Source organism: Filicampus tigris, chromosome 3, assembly GCF_054856515.1.
Source record: "Filicampus tigris isolate MCC_2025a chromosome 3, RoL_Ftig_1.0, whole genome shotgun sequence".
Lineage (NCBI taxonomy): Eukaryota > Metazoa > Chordata > Actinopteri > Syngnathiformes > Syngnathidae > Filicampus > Filicampus tigris.
Genome location: NC_141219.1, coordinates 16,035,154 through 16,054,546, shown reverse-complemented (window position 1 = coordinate 16,054,546; position 19,393 = coordinate 16,035,154). Strand labels below are relative to the sequence as shown.

At 41.8% G+C, this 19,393-nt stretch overlaps 2 protein-coding genes across 2 annotated transcripts in view; one reads left to right on the top strand and one right to left on the bottom strand.

Annotated features, from left to right (window-relative positions):
• Nucleotides 1-310: 310 nt before the first annotated feature.
• wdr76 (WD repeat domain 76) lies at nucleotides 311-6,826 on the top strand. Its single transcript, XM_086027040.1, has 15 exons — nucleotides 311-550; nucleotides 1,079-1,195; nucleotides 1,612-1,692; nucleotides 1,774-1,860; nucleotides 2,984-3,045; nucleotides 3,185-3,302; nucleotides 3,390-3,482; nucleotides 3,838-3,878; nucleotides 3,955-4,108; nucleotides 4,210-4,368; nucleotides 4,882-4,997; nucleotides 5,081-5,179; nucleotides 5,258-5,410; nucleotides 5,500-5,553; nucleotides 6,347-6,826. The coding sequence occupies exons 1-15, from the start codon at nucleotides 512-514 to the stop codon at nucleotides 6,600-6,602; spliced, it is 1,629 nt and encodes a 542-aa protein (XP_085883166.1). The 5' UTR covers nucleotides 311-511; the 3' UTR covers nucleotides 6,603-6,826.
• An 895-nt stretch (nucleotides 6,827-7,721) lies between these two features.
• Nucleotides 7,722-19,393, bottom strand: part of LOC147150057 (FERM domain-containing protein 5-like) — a 38,201-nt gene continuing 26,529 nt past the window's right edge. Inside the window, exons 5-14 of the mRNA XM_086025090.1 lie at nucleotides 17,866-17,963; nucleotides 17,319-17,442; nucleotides 15,808-15,895; nucleotides 15,534-15,622; nucleotides 15,387-15,450; nucleotides 14,698-14,789; nucleotides 14,550-14,624; nucleotides 14,377-14,445; nucleotides 13,176-13,282; nucleotides 7,722-11,267 (exon numbers count right to left, since the gene is read on the bottom strand). Coding sequence (XP_085881216.1) covers nucleotides 10,705-11,267; nucleotides 13,176-13,282; nucleotides 14,377-14,445; nucleotides 14,550-14,624; nucleotides 14,698-14,789; nucleotides 15,387-15,450; nucleotides 15,534-15,622; nucleotides 15,808-15,895; nucleotides 17,319-17,442; nucleotides 17,866-17,963 — 1,369 coding nt within the window. The 3' untranslated portion in view covers nucleotides 7,722-10,704. The remainder of the gene's footprint in view (nucleotides 11,268-13,175; nucleotides 13,283-14,376; nucleotides 14,446-14,549; nucleotides 14,625-14,697; nucleotides 14,790-15,386; nucleotides 15,451-15,533; nucleotides 15,623-15,807; nucleotides 15,896-17,318; nucleotides 17,443-17,865; nucleotides 17,964-19,393) is intronic.

Sequence of the window (19,393 nt, the reverse complement as noted above, 5' to 3'; positions counted from 1 at the left end):
ATTATACACGTTAGGCATAGCGTATATATCGTAATCATACTTAGTTATTTTGAATGTGCTATCGTACTATTTAGTATGCGATATAAAACATTTATTGTTGTTTTATATATATATATATATATATATATATATATATATATATATATATATATATATATATATACTGTATACTGTATAGCAAATGGATCATAATATTTCTTTCAGTACCTTCTACCAAATAATGACGACAGGACACACGTGCAGCATGCGGAAGTGATGCTAAATTTCCAGGAAGTCCATTGGCTATGGACAGCAAAAGCGCCGACCTTTTTTTTTTTTTTATGACGACACCATAAAATTGACCAATGAGGTGCCGGGATTCCGTTTCATAACACCCCAAAGCAAGCTTGTTACAAAATGTAGAACGCGGCAACTCTAGGCGCTTCATTTACAAAACTCGAGTTCCAGCAGAAGAACGTGGAGCCCCCCTGTAAATGTACCCGTTTTGTTTTTGAAGTGCCCAAAAACTCCTATGGAGACGAGACGTTACAAGCGCGACGCCATCGACAAGGTAAACGGATGTTTGGCGGTTAGTTTAAATGGCTGCTTCTGCTCCGAGTGTGTGTCTTCTCTGCCTGTCGAACGCTTGGAGTAATCTCGATGAGAGAACAGCAGTGTACACATGTTTAACTCAGAACTAAATGTTCTATATGGCTGTGTAAAGGTGATAGAAAGAATATGAGAACCTCCCATATCCTAGAGAACAATGGAAAACAATTTCCTGTAAACGCAAATTAGGTAAATCATGTATTAAGTTTTTGTTAGCTCTTATGTGTCATTCAGTTTTATAACTTGCTTATGTATGTTCCCATATAATACTTATTGTTTACAGTATTTCTTCTGCATGGATAGTTATTATAGTCTTACAATTATTGAAGCTATCTTTTCTTTAACACTGTTCAGTACTACCGGTACTTTGCTGTTGAAATAAAAGCAACAACTAAATAAAACAAGAGATAATGCTGTTAGTGGTGCATTAAAGAGGTGGCACTTCTAAGACAATTAAAGACTGAGACGTCTGTTGTTTTTCACCTGGCAGGAAGTGACGCCGGTCCAGATGGAAGGAGTCCGGAGATCAGCTCGAACCGCCCTGGCACCCAAGCGCCTTCGCTACTCTCCTCCTCTTCCTCCTGCTGCACCTCAAAGCAGGAATAAGGTGAGGAGTAAGGTGGGGAGTAAGGTGGGGAGTAAGGTGAGGAGTAAGGGGAGAGACCATTAAAATGACCTGCTACAAACACGATGAGGGAACCCAAAAGGCAGGGTTCGGCACCTGCATAGGCTCCAGCTCATGCACAACCACAACACGGACAAGTGCGATAGAAAGGGAATGGGTGAAAGGGTAAAATTTCTTTATTTACGACTCAAGGTCAAAGCATAGACAAACAATATACACAATATAAAAACAAGAAGGTACAAATGCACTCACACCAAAATATATTTTTTTCATTATTTACTAAGACGCATCATACTAGAGGCATTGGTACCAATGTCAGATTGTCTAGCTCTCGTGAAAATGAAGTAATCGTCATCTTTTCAAACTGACTTTCTTCCATTTTCGTCCACCATCTTAAGAAGCACAACATAGAAAACGTACAACGTAAAGAAAATGAGGACTCTTCACATGCTGAAAATAGTGACACAGAGGTCACAAATGTAAGTATTGATCAAATGGATTGAAAGTGTATAATACTCCTGCACAATGTCAACTTTTTTGTCATGTGTTTGTCACGACAGGGTGAAGTCCTCTCGGCTTACGAACTGGAGCGTCTGGAGAATATCAGGCAGAATCAGGCCTTCCTCTCCTCTATCAATCTGTTTCAGGTAGACCAGCACATGACATGTCTCACAGCCATCTCGACTTTAACCGACACAAATCACTTCCTTAAGAACGCATAGAAACAAAAGTGCTTGTTATAACTTTTCCAGCTGTGCCACAAGTACCGACTTGAACGGATGTAACTTTGCTAGAGCATGTCTGCGGCTCAATCTCAGTTCTTCCCATGTGAATTGAGGCCACGTCGCTTGCCCCTGACATTGTGGAATCTTAAGCATGGCACAACCAGAGATACATAATTGCCTTGAACCTGTAGAAACTGCTACTGTGTGTCGGTTTTATATTTGGTTCCATTGTAACTCTGAAGAGTCTATAGTCCATGTCTATTTCCCCTCTGAAATGAAAGTCTTTAAAATAAGGCTGGGGCAATCACATATATGAACCTATTCTGGAAAAAAATGTATGTTTGGGTTGACTTGCCCTTTAATAGAATCAAAATCAATACAGTGTTTGACAAATGTGGACAGCCATGGCCCTGCAGCGGACGTCACCCTCCATTAAATGACATGCATTAGCAGTCTTTAGAATTTGCAGTTTATTGAGAAGTTAAGGTTTAGAATTATGCAGATTAGAGGTGCAACAATTAATGGATTAATCAACAACTAATCCATTATCAGATTAATCGCTAATAGATTTTGATCATTAATGAATCGTTTAGATACCTTTTTTTCATTTCGAATTGTCCAAATGCTCGGAATTCTAGCTTCTCAACAGTAAATATTGTCTGATTTCTGTAGTCCTCCATGAAAGCGGATTTATTATCTTTGTGTTGAATCCAAATGAAACAATTGCTTTTACTTTGGAAAACGTTGAACTTTTTTGCCATTTGACATGATACGTACAAAACCAGTTACTGAATCATAATTAAAAGTTGTTTGTACATTTTCTGCACCGTCACATGATATGATTTTGAAAAAACAAGTGGAAATCAAAATGTTTTAAATCAGATTCATTGACAGAAATAATCGTTAGTTGCAGCCCTAATGTCGATTACTTTGACTTGTCCAATCCAGCCTGAATTTTCTGAGGTTTTGACCATGTCACACATATGCAGTACCTACCATCCATTGCTGCATGGTTACCGGTAATCCTTGATCTTTTTCCCTGAAGGCATCCAAGGACTTAAAGAAATCTTCAGCAAAACGGCAGTCATCGCAGAGGGGGCTGGAAAGGTGCGACTACTTACTCAGCCGGGTTACATCTTGAATTTATAATTTGCATTTTGCTCCTTGATTCCATTTGAAACGCCCAAAGTTTGAGCAAGCGTAGCCTCACTGCATCTGCAATGCTCTTCTCCTGTGGTGGTGGCAGGCCACTGACAGTAGTCAAAGAAGTCCTCCCATCTCGAAAGTCCCTGCGTCTCCAAAACAAACAAGCAGAGGTCTTCAGTCTTCCCCCGGAACCAAGAGAAACGGATGTCGTCAAACGGGTAGCGCCACAAAAATCATTTCTTGCGCTTGACCTCTGATGTGTCTTTCCCAGCCTCTGACATCAGTTGTTTTGAATGCGTTTCCAGCCCAAGAAGCCTGCTGGGCCTCTTCCGATGGAGCCAGTCAACATGGCCGAAGGAAGCCAACTGCCACCTCGGTTCCTCCAGCTCTGCTCGGAGGTAAAGACTCAAAACCGGGGTTGCAAAAGGGCGGGAAATTTCCTGTAAGTTCCATGGGAAGTTGAGGTGGGGAGTATGGGAAATATTCCAAATTGTAAACTTTCCATGGGAATTGAGGTTAATGACAGGCAGACATTCCAACATGAATACAACATTTAGTTTTGTCATAAGCCGTCATCCATGTATATGAAATGGCTCTCCTTGCCCATAAGCGAGGGCATTACAATAGCTTCATCCCACTTCCTCGGCTATACTATGTTGTATTAGATGCAGAATATAATATTTTGTGGTAATTTGTTGCCTATTTGAAATATTTGAAATGGCACTCAATGAAATGTTTTTTTTAACTTTCAAGGTGTCTTCGAGAGGAAGAGGAGTGGAACTCAGTTTGAAAGAGTACTTTTTTTTTTTTTTAACTCTTTCATTCCAAATTGGCAAAGCAAATAGTGAGACACGCACCTCTTTGTTGAAGGTACTGCAATTCGCTGAAGATGATGAGGATAAGTGAAGAGCAGGTGGCCAAGGTTGTGAAGGATCGCATTTTCTCCGCAGCCTTCCACCCTGCCTCCACTAGCCTGCTAATGGCCGCCGGTGACAAGTACGGCAATGTGGGCCTCTGGAGTTTGGTGGGTTTTCTTCTCATGACTTCATTGTGTCGCTAATGTCAACATCTGTGTGTCTTTGGCCAAAGTCTGATCTTCTTTTCCTCTGTGGTTCTTCCCTTAAGGGTGGCAACTGGGGCAACGACGGTGTTCTGCTGTTTGAGCCCCACACTCGCCCGGTGGGCTGCCTGGCCTTCTCCAAGGCGCACCCCGCTCAGCTGCTGAGTCTCAGCTATGATGGATCCCTGCGCTGCATGGATGTGGAGAAGGTCGCCTTTGACGATGTGAGTCATGTTTTAGTTGAACTACAAGACCGGTGAGGCAAATACATCTCGACAGGCTCACTCTGTCTGGTGGATGTGTGGAGTTTGCATGCACGCCCGGCCGATGGCATAAGTCCAGGAGCGGAGCAATCAAGTATTCGCCGTTCATCAGAAGATAATGCTGTTAATTTGTACATCCAACCAAAGCTTCATGTAGCTCTGCTTACCTGTTGCATGTAAATATCAATTGCACAAAGCCTCCACTAGCTAATTTAACCCCACCAACACAAATCTGCTAACACTACAGCTCTGATTGTCTTTTGTATTTGATACAATCGTGCTTCCTGGTCTACTCGGAATTTGCTCGAAGGTGGCCGTGGGTTTTCACAGTCATGGGTTTAGTTGTAACTCCGGTGTTTAGCTTCCCCTTGACCAGCTGGAATAACCTCCAACTCACCTTGTGACCCTGAGAAGAATGTCGTTGTGAAATGGCTGGATTTATGAAGCCATTGCGTGCGTGCGTGTGTGTTGTAGGTATACGACATTGAAGATGGCCTGAAAACCTTTGACTTCCTGTCACATGACTGTTCGACACTAGTGGTCGGGGACTGGTATGGAAACGTCGCGATTGTGGACCGGCGTACACCAGGGTAGTGTATCGTTTTGAGATGTACTTTGCTCTCTGTGCTGTGCCGGTCGTTTTCATCAAGAAACATTTTTGTGGGCTGCGCAGAACCTCACCCGAGTCCCTCCACTCGCTGGACCCCAAGGTTCTACGCTGCGTCAGCGTCCACCCGCTACAACGAGAATACTTTGCCGTGGCCGAGAGCAGGTGCGGATGGTGGATGTATTGTGTACGTGTGTATTCGTCATTGGCTTTGATGGCACTAGTCAAGTTATTGCTCCTCAGGGAGGTGAACATTTACGATGCGCGGTGTTTGAAGAAGACAAGAAGCCAACCGGTCTCCCAGCTCCAGGGTCACTCTTTGAGCATATCCAGCTGTTACTTCTCTCCGAGCACGGGCAACAGAGTTGTCACTTGTTGTATGGACAACTATATAAGGTGCACGCTCGTCAGCACATTCATTCATCATGCTGTTCAAAAAAGTGGACAACTCTTCTCACGTCAATTTCTTTTTTCTTTGTCAACAGAATATACGACACATCGGCCATGTTGACCGAAGCGCCCCTGTTGAGGTCCATCAGGTACATACCTCACAAGCATTACGCAATCATTTACATACCTCTGCGCAGCAGGGTTATAATACGTTGTCGCATGGCACAGAAACACTTACACAGTAACCACCGTACGTAGCGTTTTTTCATTTCTTTGGTTCATATTTACGACCTAGAAGTGTTTTTCATTCAAATATTTACTGACATGATAACTGCTGAATTTGCACCGGCTAGGGTTAGAGTATCGCACATTCCGAGTCCACTTAAATTCAGAGTTTGGTTATGACGCAGGAACAGAAGTCTCATAAACCGAGGCCGAGGGCTGGGCGAGTAACAATACCACATACTGGTATCAGGCTGATACCTGGCCTTATTTCAAGGTATTGGTTCTTGCAACCTCTTGTGGCCCTTTTATTACAATTAATTTCGTATGTTCTATATAAAATATGCATTTTACAAATAAATAGGAAAAAAACATTAATTTCATGCAATTTGAAAGGAAAATGCAATATTGGGAAATATACGTCTTTAAAATCAGGGTTTTTTTTTGTTGTTGTTTTTTTATTTATCAAAAGTACTAGTGGTATCGAGTTGTCTCCTCGTACTGGTATCGATCTGAAAAATAAAAATGGTATCGAACATCCTTGGTCCTACGGAGGTCCCACCTGTACTACAATTTTTATCGAAGAGGACTCTGAGGACAAAATTGGACTAGAGTACCAAACTGAAATAGGCACAGCTCAAGCTCAATGTGATTTATTTATATAGTTTTTACCCCCCCCCCCCCCCACCCCCCCCCCCCCCCCCCCCCGTCCGTTCACAGCCATGACATGAATACGGGCCGTTGGCTGTCCAAACTGTCGGCCGTGTGGGACCCCAAACAGGAGGACTGCCTTTTGGTAGGCAGCATGTCGAGGCCCCGCAGAGTGCAGGTGTTCCACCAGAGCGGTCGCCTCCTGCACGTGTTCAAAGACAACGAGCACCTCAGCACGGTGCTGTCCGTCACGGCTTTCCACCCCGCCCGAAATGCCATCTTGGGTGGCAACTCGTCCGGACGCCTGCACGTCTTCTCAGATTGAGACACCCCTGGTTGCCTTCGGGGTTTCGCCAATGACAATAGTGGCAATAGTTCAAAGAAAAATATTAGTTAAAAGTTACTTTCAGAAGAATCTAGTATTTTATTTTTTTTAATCTTTTTCTAACTGAATTTTAGAACGGTGCAAGCAAATGTTTGTTTGTGATGAGCTGCATATGTTCCAAGTTTTTCTTTTTTGAAACTGATGAAATAAATGTTACAGTTTAACCGTTGTCATCGGCATTCATTCCAAGTGACGGCCTCAAGATGGCAGTGTCGGCATAAATGCTTATTGGGCAGTGCACAACATTGCATCTGCTCAATCATGAGAACCAGGGGCGGAGCCACGGGTGGGCCTGGGTGTGCACAGGCCCACCCAGATTGACAGACTGCCCACCCAATGATATTCATGAAAAAAAATCTATACTTTTAAATTTTTTGTAAATTATCAAATTAGTCTTGAATTTGTTTTTTTTATTGAGTATTAAGAATGGCATAATTGTGGTTGTCTAAGGAAGATCTGACCTTCATATTGGAGGATTGTGTTCATTGAGCGAAATATTCAGGCCCACCCTAATTTTTCCAGGCCCATCCGTTAGCCACGTTCTGGCTCCGCCCCTGATGAGAACTGGTTCAAAAATGTCAAAGACGGCTCTATTTTGATTGACACTAAGAGAGATATTTATGATTATATTTTTGTAGTTTCTTAAAAACTTGTGAGCCTTTTCTGGGAATTAATTCATCTCCTGAATTTTTAGATGTAATCTGATCAAGCCACCATATTACACAATTGTTATTTTCTCAAAATGACTATTCATATCTGACTGGTGGAAATAGCTTTTGTTTGTTACCTGTGTCTATTTAATTATTCCTGAAAATTTTCATCTACATCTGTTGATGAATGTCTCTCAGGAGTCATTTTACACATTAATACATAATAAATGAATATTGAGTCATTTCACAATGAGGCCGCACATATAAACATTGTTTCCGCTAGAAATTATTATCAAACCAGATTGGTGAAATTTCCACTTGTAATCTGTATCTCTCCCTCACTGCTTGTTATTAATTTGAGTGAGTTGAGTAATTCCTTTTGCTAAATTTAAAATGGAGATTACAATAGTTGGCGCATGTCAAGAATATATATTTATTCATAAACAGAGTACACCAGTCTGGAGTTGAATCAATATGTCTGGTCAGGAGGCAACAAATGCAGAAGACATGCTTACAAACACTGTCCCATGTGCAGAGCCATGATGGATTGGAAGACGCACACGCTCAAAGATCATACCAGCAACCATACTTTCCGGTGTCCACGGTGACGTGAACATCAGTGAAACATCTGCAGTCAAGGAAGAAATCCTGGAGTTGATTTGCCACTTAGGGCAGCAACGCGTCCAATGTCATGTGTCCAGTTCAAAAACTTGCAGCCAAGGTAAACCAATGATGTGGCAACAAGGAGATATGAGTTTCAGTAACACTGCAGTAACAGATCTTTCACACACGTGCATCCGCAGGCCTTCTGAGAATAATCCAGTGACTGCAAAAACCTCATTCTGAAGATTAGGGTTCATATTTATGACACAACCCACATTATTTATTGCTCTTGACATAGAAATAAATACTATTAATGAGAAGCAAAATTATCAACCTCATACCTATGGTTGAGCATTTGTTTCCCTTCGTGTCACACCCAGTGATCTTATATCTTGCTAATTATGTCTTGTCAGTTCAATCGAAACAATGCACATTTTTTTAGCGCTCCAATTTGTTCACGTGTCGGGGTGCTGCAAAAACCTATGACTAAACTTGCTGACTTTGACCACGTGATGCAATGCATCATTTGATACCTTAGGAGTTCATGCATGGCACCAACTAATGCTCGCTTGCCAAAAAAATGAGGCAAAAATGTAAGCTTTCATTTCATCACTCGTTTCCATAAGTGTCATTACGGGATGGCTAGCGATGAGGGAGTTCATACAAGATGCTTGCTTGGTTGCTTTGACGGATGTTAGCAGCTAGCGAGTTCTTACGTCTCACTGCCTGATGTTTGCATACATAAAGGAGATAAAAACACCTTTATTTCATCATTTTTTTCCACTTAGTGTCAAACCCAATGCACTATTGGATGGCTAGGGATTAGGGGGTTCATACATGTCAAGCTGTACGCTTGCTCACCAAAATGAGGTAAAAACGTAAGCTTTATTTTCATTATTTATTTTGCTTCGACTCCATTCTGTATTATGGGATGGCTCGAGATTAGGGAGTTCATACGATGCTTGCTCGCTGTAAGGGGCGGAGCGAGAGCACTACTCTACTACGTGCCCATGACAATTTGAACATGTGCCATGTGGACAAATATAATGGGACAGCTCATTGCAAGTGCCGAATATAGCCTTGCTTCAGTTCCTCTGGGAAGACTTTCTGTAAGATTTTGGCCTGTGTCGAAGTTAATTTTGAGAGTGAGCCACGTCGGCATGTTCTTCCACACGAAACACATACAAGCACACTTTCATGGATCTTGCTCTGCGGGAACTGCAACATTTGGAGCATTCATTGAATGTTTAGTATGAACATGGAAGAGTGTAAGGTGTCTTAGGAGGTGTCTTATTATATCTGCATGGTGCATCTTGGGCCATTACCAGTGGGTACATAACACAATCGACGATAGCCATTTACCATTGGGTACATAACACAATCGACGATGATGTCACGCTCGCTTAATTTGAGGAGCGAAAGACAATAGTCACTAACTACAGTATTTTCATTTGTCCAGTCAAAGACACTGCAGGCTAAGGCCAAAGCAACACAAAACAGGGTTCTTTGGTTGGCGTGGTGATGAACGTAGCAGTACAGCAAAGAGGACTTATCTGAGGCTCTATTGCAAGTCCATTCAAAATCTCTGTATAGCACATTATACATAAGAGAAGAAAAAAAACAACTTCACCTAACACAAAAAGCTTATCTTCTACTCACCTGTGCGCATTGCAATATCAGATTTGATTTGACACTTGACTAGCAACAATAGCTTGAGCTCACATCGCCCTATTGATGATTGTATATTGTATTGTATTCGTGAGCATCATTTGCTGCTAGTTTATTTAATAATAATAATAAAAAAATACCACTTTTATTCATCTAAAACCTTCATCAAAAGTCTTTGGATGGTAAAGGTTGATGGCAAGAAGTGCACAAAGAATAGTGATATACATAGCAGCCAAAATGACTTGAACAGTAGTGCTACATGTATTATATCCCTTAACATCCCTCATCCCATTCATTATATGGAGGGTTTTAAGTGCCAAAACTAAAATTAAGTTAATGAATAATTCAAATGAAACCTACTTATTCAGATTAAAGTTACATTTTAATTTGGATGATTTCATGTTGCTTAATTAAACCTCCTATTTATTTATTTCACATTTGTATTTATTCGACTGCGGCACAAAAAAACCCTCCATACTACCACACCAAAAACTGTATCAAATAAATCAAACTTTCCTTACGATTACTTCACCTCACACTTTCTCTCACCCCTCAACATCATTCTCATTGTTTGCTTGAACACAACATCGCATAGATTGGCTTCCGCATAATTGTCTCATAGCTGTAACCTATGACGATATTCTGACGTTATGTACACTATGCTCATTGGCCACAACATTAGGGACAACTGCACAATCCATGTACAAGAGCTGTTGCAAAAATTGAAGATAATAATGCTCGGTTTTGATTGACTCTGTCAGAGAGGCATTCATTTATCAGTAAGACCCCAATTGTGATGCGTGAAAGGCTTCAGAGATACACTTTAAACACTTTAAGCCCAACCTAATTATACCGTCCTTTAAAAGTGTCAATCCAAAGTGATCATTATTATCACAAGTTTCCAAACAGCATTTCATTCAGTGGGTCACTATATTATAATTTCATTCATGAAGCACATTTCCAGTGTTAACAAATCATTTAAATGAATTTTGTGAAGGAAAATGAAAGCTATCCCTGCTATAGTGGCAGATGAAAACAAATAGAGAGGTTCTACATGGGACAATCAGTGGCTTGTGCCGGGGAGTAAGCTGGCAAAAGGACAGCCATCTTGTTTTCCATGTTTACTTGCTGATGAGGAGCCCTCCCATCCATCTGAGCTTACAGGCGAACCAGCGCCGCAGTGGGCAGAAGTACTCAAAGTGGAACTGCTGGAATTCTGGCGTCGTGCGGATGTCTCTCAGGAAGGCGATGTCCAGGTCGGACTCTGTCAGCACGATGAGGAGCAACAGGAGGGCGAAGAGCAGTCCGATGGTGACCAGGAAAAGGCGCAGAACGCTCAGGATGAACTTGTGCAATTCCTCCACGTCGCTAGGGGGCGACGATCGGCTTTTAATCGCCCGCGGAGCTTTCCTGCCAGATCTTTTGTCCGCCGCCTCCAGCGATGCGCCGCCCTCGTCCTCGTCGACGCTACAGGGGGCGCCGTTGAGGTGCAGCTCCATCCCGCGTTCGGCCACGGGCGTTGGCAGGACGCTGTCCGAGGGGCTGTAGGCCTCGTCGGAGATGACCGCCGACGCGCTCGCCTCACCGCCGTCCACCGTCCGGCCTTGGGAGGGTAGGAAGGAGTCACCGTGCGAAACAGAGCGCACCGGCGTGGAGTGGGCGCTGTCGCGGAGGGACTCCAGACCTGACGAGACGGGAAAGAGGAGGCAAAAGATGAACAATGAAAAAAAGGGCTGGGCATTCTGCCTATGTGATGGGCCGGTCCGGCTATCCGCCTATGACAGACACACATTATGTAGGCGATAAACGAAAGGCGGGAACCTTAAAAAAATAGCCGAACTAAGCATAGTCGAAAGCCCATTTTTTCCGTCTATGTCATCGGCTGAAAACTGACTGTTTTTATGACAAAATGAATCTGATTAAGTTAAAAACATGACAAAATGTATCTGATTATTTACTAATATTAATTCCATATTCTAATAAAACCACAAAAAGCTTCTAAAAATCCATGAAATCTTTTCATGATTAGCACTAGCATCAGCACTAACTGTAATGTTCAGAGTTGCATGTAGTGTTTGTGCATGCAATGCCGCACCAAAAATCAGACAATACAAAACAATTCTGAAATTGTAAAATGCAGAGGGAACTCTTGCAAAAGTATAAAATGGGATGATTGTTTCTTACGGCTACTTCAGGGAGCTCATTTTCCCTCCTAACAGATTGTTCTTGTCTGCTCTGCACATTTGAATAATTGAATAGAGAAATGATGAAAGGCAATTGGAAGGAAAACATATTTGGCTGTGCAGCGGTGTGACCAATGAGTCTTGTATCACAATGACGGCATGTGTTGAGTTTGTTCTCACACGGATAGAGGAGACACTGGATTATCTTTTAACGGTCTTCTTAACAAAGCAATCAATGTCTTAAATGGGGTGCACACATTCGCGCATCAAAGACGCGCCATGCAATTCAGAGCCCAACAGCCCAAAATAAAACTCGTAGTATATAACGGTCAAGATTTAGGGACCACAAGATCATCACCAAGAGGCTCAGAAAAAGCAGTCTTGGGGTTACCTGGATGGCCATTTGGCGGTACAGCTAGTCGGAGAGAAGCTTTGGACCTCTGTTCTGGTGCGGGCCCTTCCGTGAGGGAGGGGAAGAGTGGAAGGGCCCCCAGAGCCTTGCCCAGCAGTCGGGGTCCCAGAGACAAGACGCGCACCTTCACATCGCGATAGCAATGGTTGACCATGCGCAAGTGAACGTTCACCTTGGTCTCGATACGGATCAGGCACTTGACCATGGTTCAAGGTGAGCGATATGACCTTGAGGGTTGCAGCTGACTCCGTCTCGCCTTCTCAAATGTCTTGTGATGAAGTATCTAAGTGACCATCTACTTCCGTTCTCACTACCAGGTTGAGAACCGCAATCAGACTGACGGACCGGCCCGGGAATGTGGTTCACTCCTACCCCCCGACCCAAACCACCCCCCCCCCCCCCACCCCCACCTCTGACGCCCTTCCCCCATTGGCTATGAAACACGGCACGAGCTATATTTAGACAGTTATTATTATCAGTGAGAATTCCAGAACAGACAGAGCGACATGACTAAACATCAGATCAGACGTGGATCAGATTCAGTTCAAGGTCAGGGCCGAGCCGGGACAAAACAGTGGTGAAGATTGTACAGTTTGATTAAAGGGGACATACTATGGACAACTGACCAATGGCTTGTATACAAATAGTTGAGACTACAGTGGCTACCCAACCATCAAGTGTGAAATTGAACAGCCAAACCGATATTTTGTAATGTGCCTATTCCTCCAAAAAAAGTCCATGCATGTTAAGTATACTGTTAGATAAGCCAGCGGTGGCTATTCATTTGCAGTCTGGATGTGTGTGGGTGAACAGCATCTTCAAGTCTCTGATAATGCCACAAAACGTCAATAGATTTATTGATGCATTCAAGGAAAAAAAGTCATTTGAGAGTTTGGAAAAACCGTTAGAATAGAAGCACCACCCCAAAACAGAATGATTTGAACCAGAATGTGACAAGTGTATTTTTTACTAAAGGTGTCATAATCTTGTTTTTTACCCTCCATGATGGAGATGTGCACCGCTCTCCGTCGTGTCCTGGGCACGCTTGTCAAACGAGGGCCATGCGTGATGGACGGACAGCTCCTGCTTGGCACCATCCCCGCCCTGGAGACACATAACATATGTAAACACACAAGTTATAGTATTACGGGAGACGACATGAGGTACAATTGCACAATCTTACAAAGTAAACACAGACTGCTACAAAGGGTTAGGCATATTCGGCTTTCGGGTGAAATATCAGCGCTGAACCTAAAATGCACTCTAACCTTTAGAGGTGAACTAAATTTGACCTTTTCAAAACGTTTGAAAGCGCATGTCCAGCTGTTGACGGTGTTTCAATCCTTTATGCACAATCTACTGCTCTCGAACAAAAAATCCCAACACGTGGATGATCGACACGCTTAAAGCGGAAGTCATATGTTTTTCAAGAATTATGTTCTATGCAGTTCCACTAGTTGAAACAAGAAATTATGATTAATATGAAATATGAGTTAAGCAGCAAAATCAACCCCTTTTTAACCATCTCAGGGGCGGCCATTTTGTCACTTCTGTCGACTGAAAATGACATCACACACCCTCAGGGGTCAGATAACGACCAATCATGGCTCACCTGTTTTCTGAAGCTGAGCTGTGATTGGTCGTTATCTGAGGGTGTGTGATGTCATTTTCAGTCGACAGAAGTGACAAAATGGCCGCCCTCTGAGATAGCTAAAAACGGGTGAATTTTGTTGCTTAACTCATATTCTACAAACACAATATAAATCAGAATGTTGTGTTTCAACTAGTGGGCCTGCAAATAACATATGCTTAAAGAAATATGTTTGGGTTGACATCCTCTCTTAAGCTTATTAGCCACTTAGCCCTGAGAATATCCCTGTTAGTCCTGTTTATCAATTATTAGCTGTCATCTTGATCCCATCTTGTCAAAATGTGAACAGCATGATGAGAGAGGACTGTTGAAACTCCACTTAGAAAATGAACAGAAACTGCATTGGTCCATTCATGGACCAAATACCTATTATGAATTTTTTCGTTCCGCACCTTGTTAGAGAAGAACAAGTTGTGCAAAAAGGAGGCTTTGATTTGATGTTCATCCTGAAATTTCACATAAAAACTAAAGATCCCTAACTTTTTGTGAGGCATACAGAATGTGGCCCAACAGTTGGTATGTGGTTGGCATTTCATAGAATTCTGACCTGTGGATCTCAGGCGGGTCCCTTTTAATTTTGGCACTTTGTTCCATCACCTCCTTTGCAACTTTTCCACTGAGAAAACATGCGTTTCATATTATTGTCGTATTCACACTCGAAGGCTGTGTGTACTGTATATTAGCAACTACGATACATGAGGAGAAAAGTGTTTATGGTACCTATATCTAAAGCGACTGCCCTTGAAGAAGAGATTGCTACTGGACACTGTGCGCACTTGACTGGACTTCTCCAACCTGATAGAGAAAACAAACAATAAGGCTTATTATGTCATAATTGCACAGTTTGTAACGGTTTCTAGTTTCTAACTTGTAGAAGGCTTGATTCTCCACGCCGCACTTCCACAGGTGCTTACAGGCCTCAGGTGTGGGCGCAAAGTAGGTCAGTATAATCTTCTGATCCTAAAACAGACACACACACAGTACTTTCAAGATTCCATATTTTATTATTTTACTCACGCTGTGTTTTGCCACTTTACACGCAAGCGACTATACGATGCAAAAACGGTCGGTTGTGTGAAATTCATATTGATTTTGAAAAACCTAACATCTAAGAAGCTTGTTGAGGTAGTCCGAGTCAAAAAGCTCAAGCACTCCAAACTGATCTTGAAGTTTCAAGAACCATATTGATTGTTCTAATATCTTACCCAAGATGCTTAAAGTGATGTGGACTGAAATGAAACCTTTCTCTACTTTCCAAACTTCCATCCTCAAGCTTTCAGGGTTGAGTTTTGCTCTATGTGCAGGAAGCCTATATTGATTTTCAATGATATGTCCCCCAAGATGCTTGTTGAAATAGCCAGCGTCAAACCAGCTGTCATTTTTAAACTTCCAGGGTTGATTGAAGAACCCTGTTGATTTTAAATGGCATTTCATCCATGAAGTACCGCACTAAAACATGACTTTAACCGACGCCTTTCATTTTTTTTTCAGTGACAACAGATCTTAAAGCTGCATGATGTAGTTCAACTATCAACATTTGCCTCACGTGTACAGTACCTCAGTCTGATTTGCATATATATGGAATGTCTTGGCTTCAAACTTCAGCTTGGTCACCTCATCCCTGACAAGACAAGGAGTGTGACACATGAAAATATGCATTCAGTATGAAATCTCTATCCACTGTTGTGCAGGAGTGGCACTCGCCACGTGAGGATGTGAATCCTCCTGTTGCCTTGCAGCACAGTGAATCCAAATGGAGTGAAGGCCAGGAAAGCTGGATTCCCAGACACGTCCTGACACCACAAACAAGAAAAACAACACACGACTGATGATGAATCACAATAAGTCAGCACTTGAATACTAAACCAATTTGTGGTTGGGTCATAATCATCATCTATATAATCTGCGCATATCAAGTACAGATTGTCATGTGGGATTTTTAGCTCCTGATGAATACAAAAGCCGACGCGATGCACACCTTGCATGGATGCGGGTCCACGCCATATGTCTCTAACATCTGAGCCTTCTGGAGGAAGTTGAGCTCTGACGTTTCAGGGCTTTGCCCTCTACAAAAACAACAACAAACAGACGCTGTCAGATCACACTTTGTCAGATTCAACAAATATGGTGGTCATTGTGAAAGAATTACAGTAGAGGACCACAAGCCAAACTCAAATGAGCTTCAAAGGGGAAATCAACCTAAACATATTTTTTTCAAGAATATGTTCTATGCAGGCCCACTAGTTGAAACAACGCATTCTGATAAATATTGCGTTTCTGAAATAAGAGTTAATCCACCCGTTTTTAGCCATCTCAGGGGGTGGCCATGTTGTCACTTCTGTCCACTGAAAATAACATCACAAGTGTTCAGGGCTCAGATAACGACCAATCACGGTTGACCTGTTTTCTGAAGCTGAGCCGTGATTGGACGTTGCCTCAGCCCTGAGCAGTTGTGATGTCATTTTCAGTGGCCCTGAGATGGCTCAAAAGTTGTGGGTTTTGCTGCTTAACTCATATTCCACAAAAGCAATATTAATCAGAATGCCGTGTTTCGACTAGTGGACCTGCCGGGAACATATTCTGGAAAAAAATGTGTTCTCCCTTTAAATGCCAGTAAAAACAAAGTACAGGTATAGCGTTTTTGCCATTTTTCTTGATTCCAATATTTGAATATTTTTGATCAGTAAGATCAGTGATCTGATGTAAATTTCAATTTGTAAGTTTTTCTCAGTTTCCGCCAACATGAATAAAATGTGATGCCATTGTTGCATCCGATGAATGAAAGGATGCTGACATTTGATGAATTGTAACATTTATATTAAATTCTAATAATTCAAACTGTAATATTTGAAATTCACAGCCCTGCATCCAGACCGCAAATGAGAGTCACGTCTGTGTAGCAAATCACTGCCTTATTTAACAATAAACAGTACATCGCCACCTCCATAAGGCAGATGCCCATCAAAATTCCATTTTCAAATATCATAGTAAAGACATAAGGATGATACACATGATGTGAAAATGAGAGAAAAATAAATAAATAAATACAAATACCATAATCTATACAACCTACATTAATTGAATCATTTTCAATGTTTGAAATGTTGTATTGCACTATATGGAATTTACAGGGTTATGAAGTAAAGTTTGATATTACTAAACCCAAATTTCAGGAGTGTTTTTGTTTGTTTTGTTTTGTTTTTATCCAAAGCAGGAATAACGTATTTGTGTCTCCTTGTGCACACACAGTTGTACGAGTGCTCTGGCTCAGTGTGTGCTCAGTCGAGTGAGACTGTTGTGTCTGTAACCTGATGCATCATCCATAACGGTTGACAAGCAAAGGCGCGGCGTGATGACAAGGTTAAAGTTAACATAAGGGGCACGGCTGCTGCTTTAACCTTCTCCGTATATCACGCCGCATCTCTGAAAATGTAGCAGGTGGGACGCGCGACGCACACTGGCTGCCAAAATATTAGAAAGTCTACTGACATCAGCTCTGTTTTGTGGATGTCGGCGATCCGCCTCTCCAACTTCTCCGAGTGCTTGGGGAAGAATTGAAATTTGGAACTGTAGCCTTCGGGGTGTTTTCCAGGGTCGTAGTCACCGATTTCAGCTGCAAAATGGAGACAAATGAGCAAACCGTGGATGATGAAAACTCAATCGCCATTTGATTAGGTATACTATGTTCCCCTACATATATTTGATTCACTCTGAGTGTATTTTTTGGGAATCTATCGTCCGTTATTTGCTGAAAATTCACCTATTTGCTGTGTTTGTGATCATGCCAAGCCCTGTCTAAGATTGCTTTCTTACAGTCATGGCAGCCTTCAACTGATTCAACAGCGCCACCTGCTGTTGTGGAGCACAAGTTTACTGGCATTTGCATGTGGATCAATGGGCATTTGTGTGTGGATCAGCACGGCGGAAAATTAGTGCCAAAAGTCACGTGACAGCAATAAAAAGTCACGTTTTCCATAGTTGTAGAATTGCTTTTTTTGTGCGTGAAGTCAATTTGATTAATGTCTATTTGTGTTACCTTGTAAGATATATGCAGCCAAGAGAGCAGCGTCCGAGGTCTTGCACAGCAGGCGGCCATGGTAGAGGTCCCGCTTCACCTGCAGGAAGACCAGATATCTGCAGCGTGGAAGAAGACAGGTTGGAGCTGTTATTTAGTTATTTAGGTTGTGAAGCTCCATAAACAATACACTGTACTGTATTATTTATTATTAAATCGGAAGAACAGGATATCATGGAAGAATCAGCTGGCCACTGTGAATTTCTATGGTTCGGGAGACAAATTTGAGATTCTCTTCATGGTCTCATTTTATTGTGTCTTCGCCTCCAGTGTTTCTCCTTAAAATTCACTAGAAGAAATAAGTGAGATCTTGTAATTAGAGGGAGTCAAATTTGAGACTTCATTGAGATACCTTCGAAATCTCAAATGAATGTGTTTAATGGCTCCTTCATTCCTCTCAATACTGGAGCTAATATGGAGCAATATGTTAGCTTTTTACTCTCTGCACACGCACTAACATCTTGATGGAGCAAAGAGCAAACAACGGTGTAGGAGGCTCCACTCTCTTCACTGTAGGACGGAGATATAGAGAGGATCCGCTGACGTTCCCGGTAACGTCCAATACTACTGTGATTTTCTGTAGCTCGTTTTTTAGCCTGTGAAGGTTTTTAGTTTTGCTGTGTCATCCTCTGGTGTCTTTCTATCCACCTACCTTAGTTTGTGGAAGTTAGTTTTACTTTGTTTCCTTGTTGACCTTTTGTCTCATCGCTTTTTTGTTATTTGTATTTATTCACACTAGCATGCTCCCTTTGTTCAGTAAACACTGTAAAATGTGCTCTACTTTTTTGCCTTGGGATCAGCTAAAAGCATTTTTATGCACACCTGACTTTGTTATTTTCTTTATTCCTCTTTTGTTTTACACTTATGTTACGTTCGATTGAGTTAGGTTTTATGTTTGTTTATGTTTTCATTTTTGAACAACACTATATACCAGCTGCGATTGTTTTTACAGTGCTCTATAAATAAAATTTAATTGAAAGTTTGAAAGATAACAGTTACCCTTCCAGTCAGATGTCTTAAAGGAGTTGGTAGTTTTACTTATTTTTGTTTCATTTTACACTTGTATGAAAATGACAAAGAGTGTGTTTTTAATTTACTTTGGTTTTTATTTAAGTTTTATCATATTGTGATTCTCTTCTGCTTAATTTGTATGTTGTATTACAGTTAACTTTCCTGTCCATCATCCTGTCCATTTTAGTTTCATTCTACAGCGGTTAACTTATTTTTACACTTGTATGACAGAAAAAACACCTGAACAATTAATACGGGGTTGCCACAGTTTGACCCCGAAACATATTATTTCCATTACCATCTAAGGGAATATATTTGAATGTATTTTTCGGCTGAAGTGCCTGAGCTCGGCCTTAGACATTCCACATTTGAACACGTGATTCACAATTAATTTTCATCCCGTGTTTGCGTGTTAATGCAAACCAGAATGCACTTGACAATAATGCAAAATATGATGCAGCTTCACATGGCTGTCCAA

Excerpts from the sequence above, each read along its gene's own strand:
- wdr76 (XM_086027040.1), top strand. The coding sequence starts at position 512 with ATGGAGACGAGACGTTACAAGCGCGACGCCATCGACAAG. Across the intron at positions 4,369-4,881 it reads AGAAGGTCGCCTTTGACGAT|GTATACGACATTGAAGATGG; the intron begins GTGAGTCATGTT and ends TGTGTGTTGTAG. Across the intron at positions 4,998-5,080 it reads GTGGACCGGCGTACACCAGG|AACCTCACCCGAGTCCCTCC; the intron begins GTAGTGTATCGT and ends TGGGCTGCGCAG.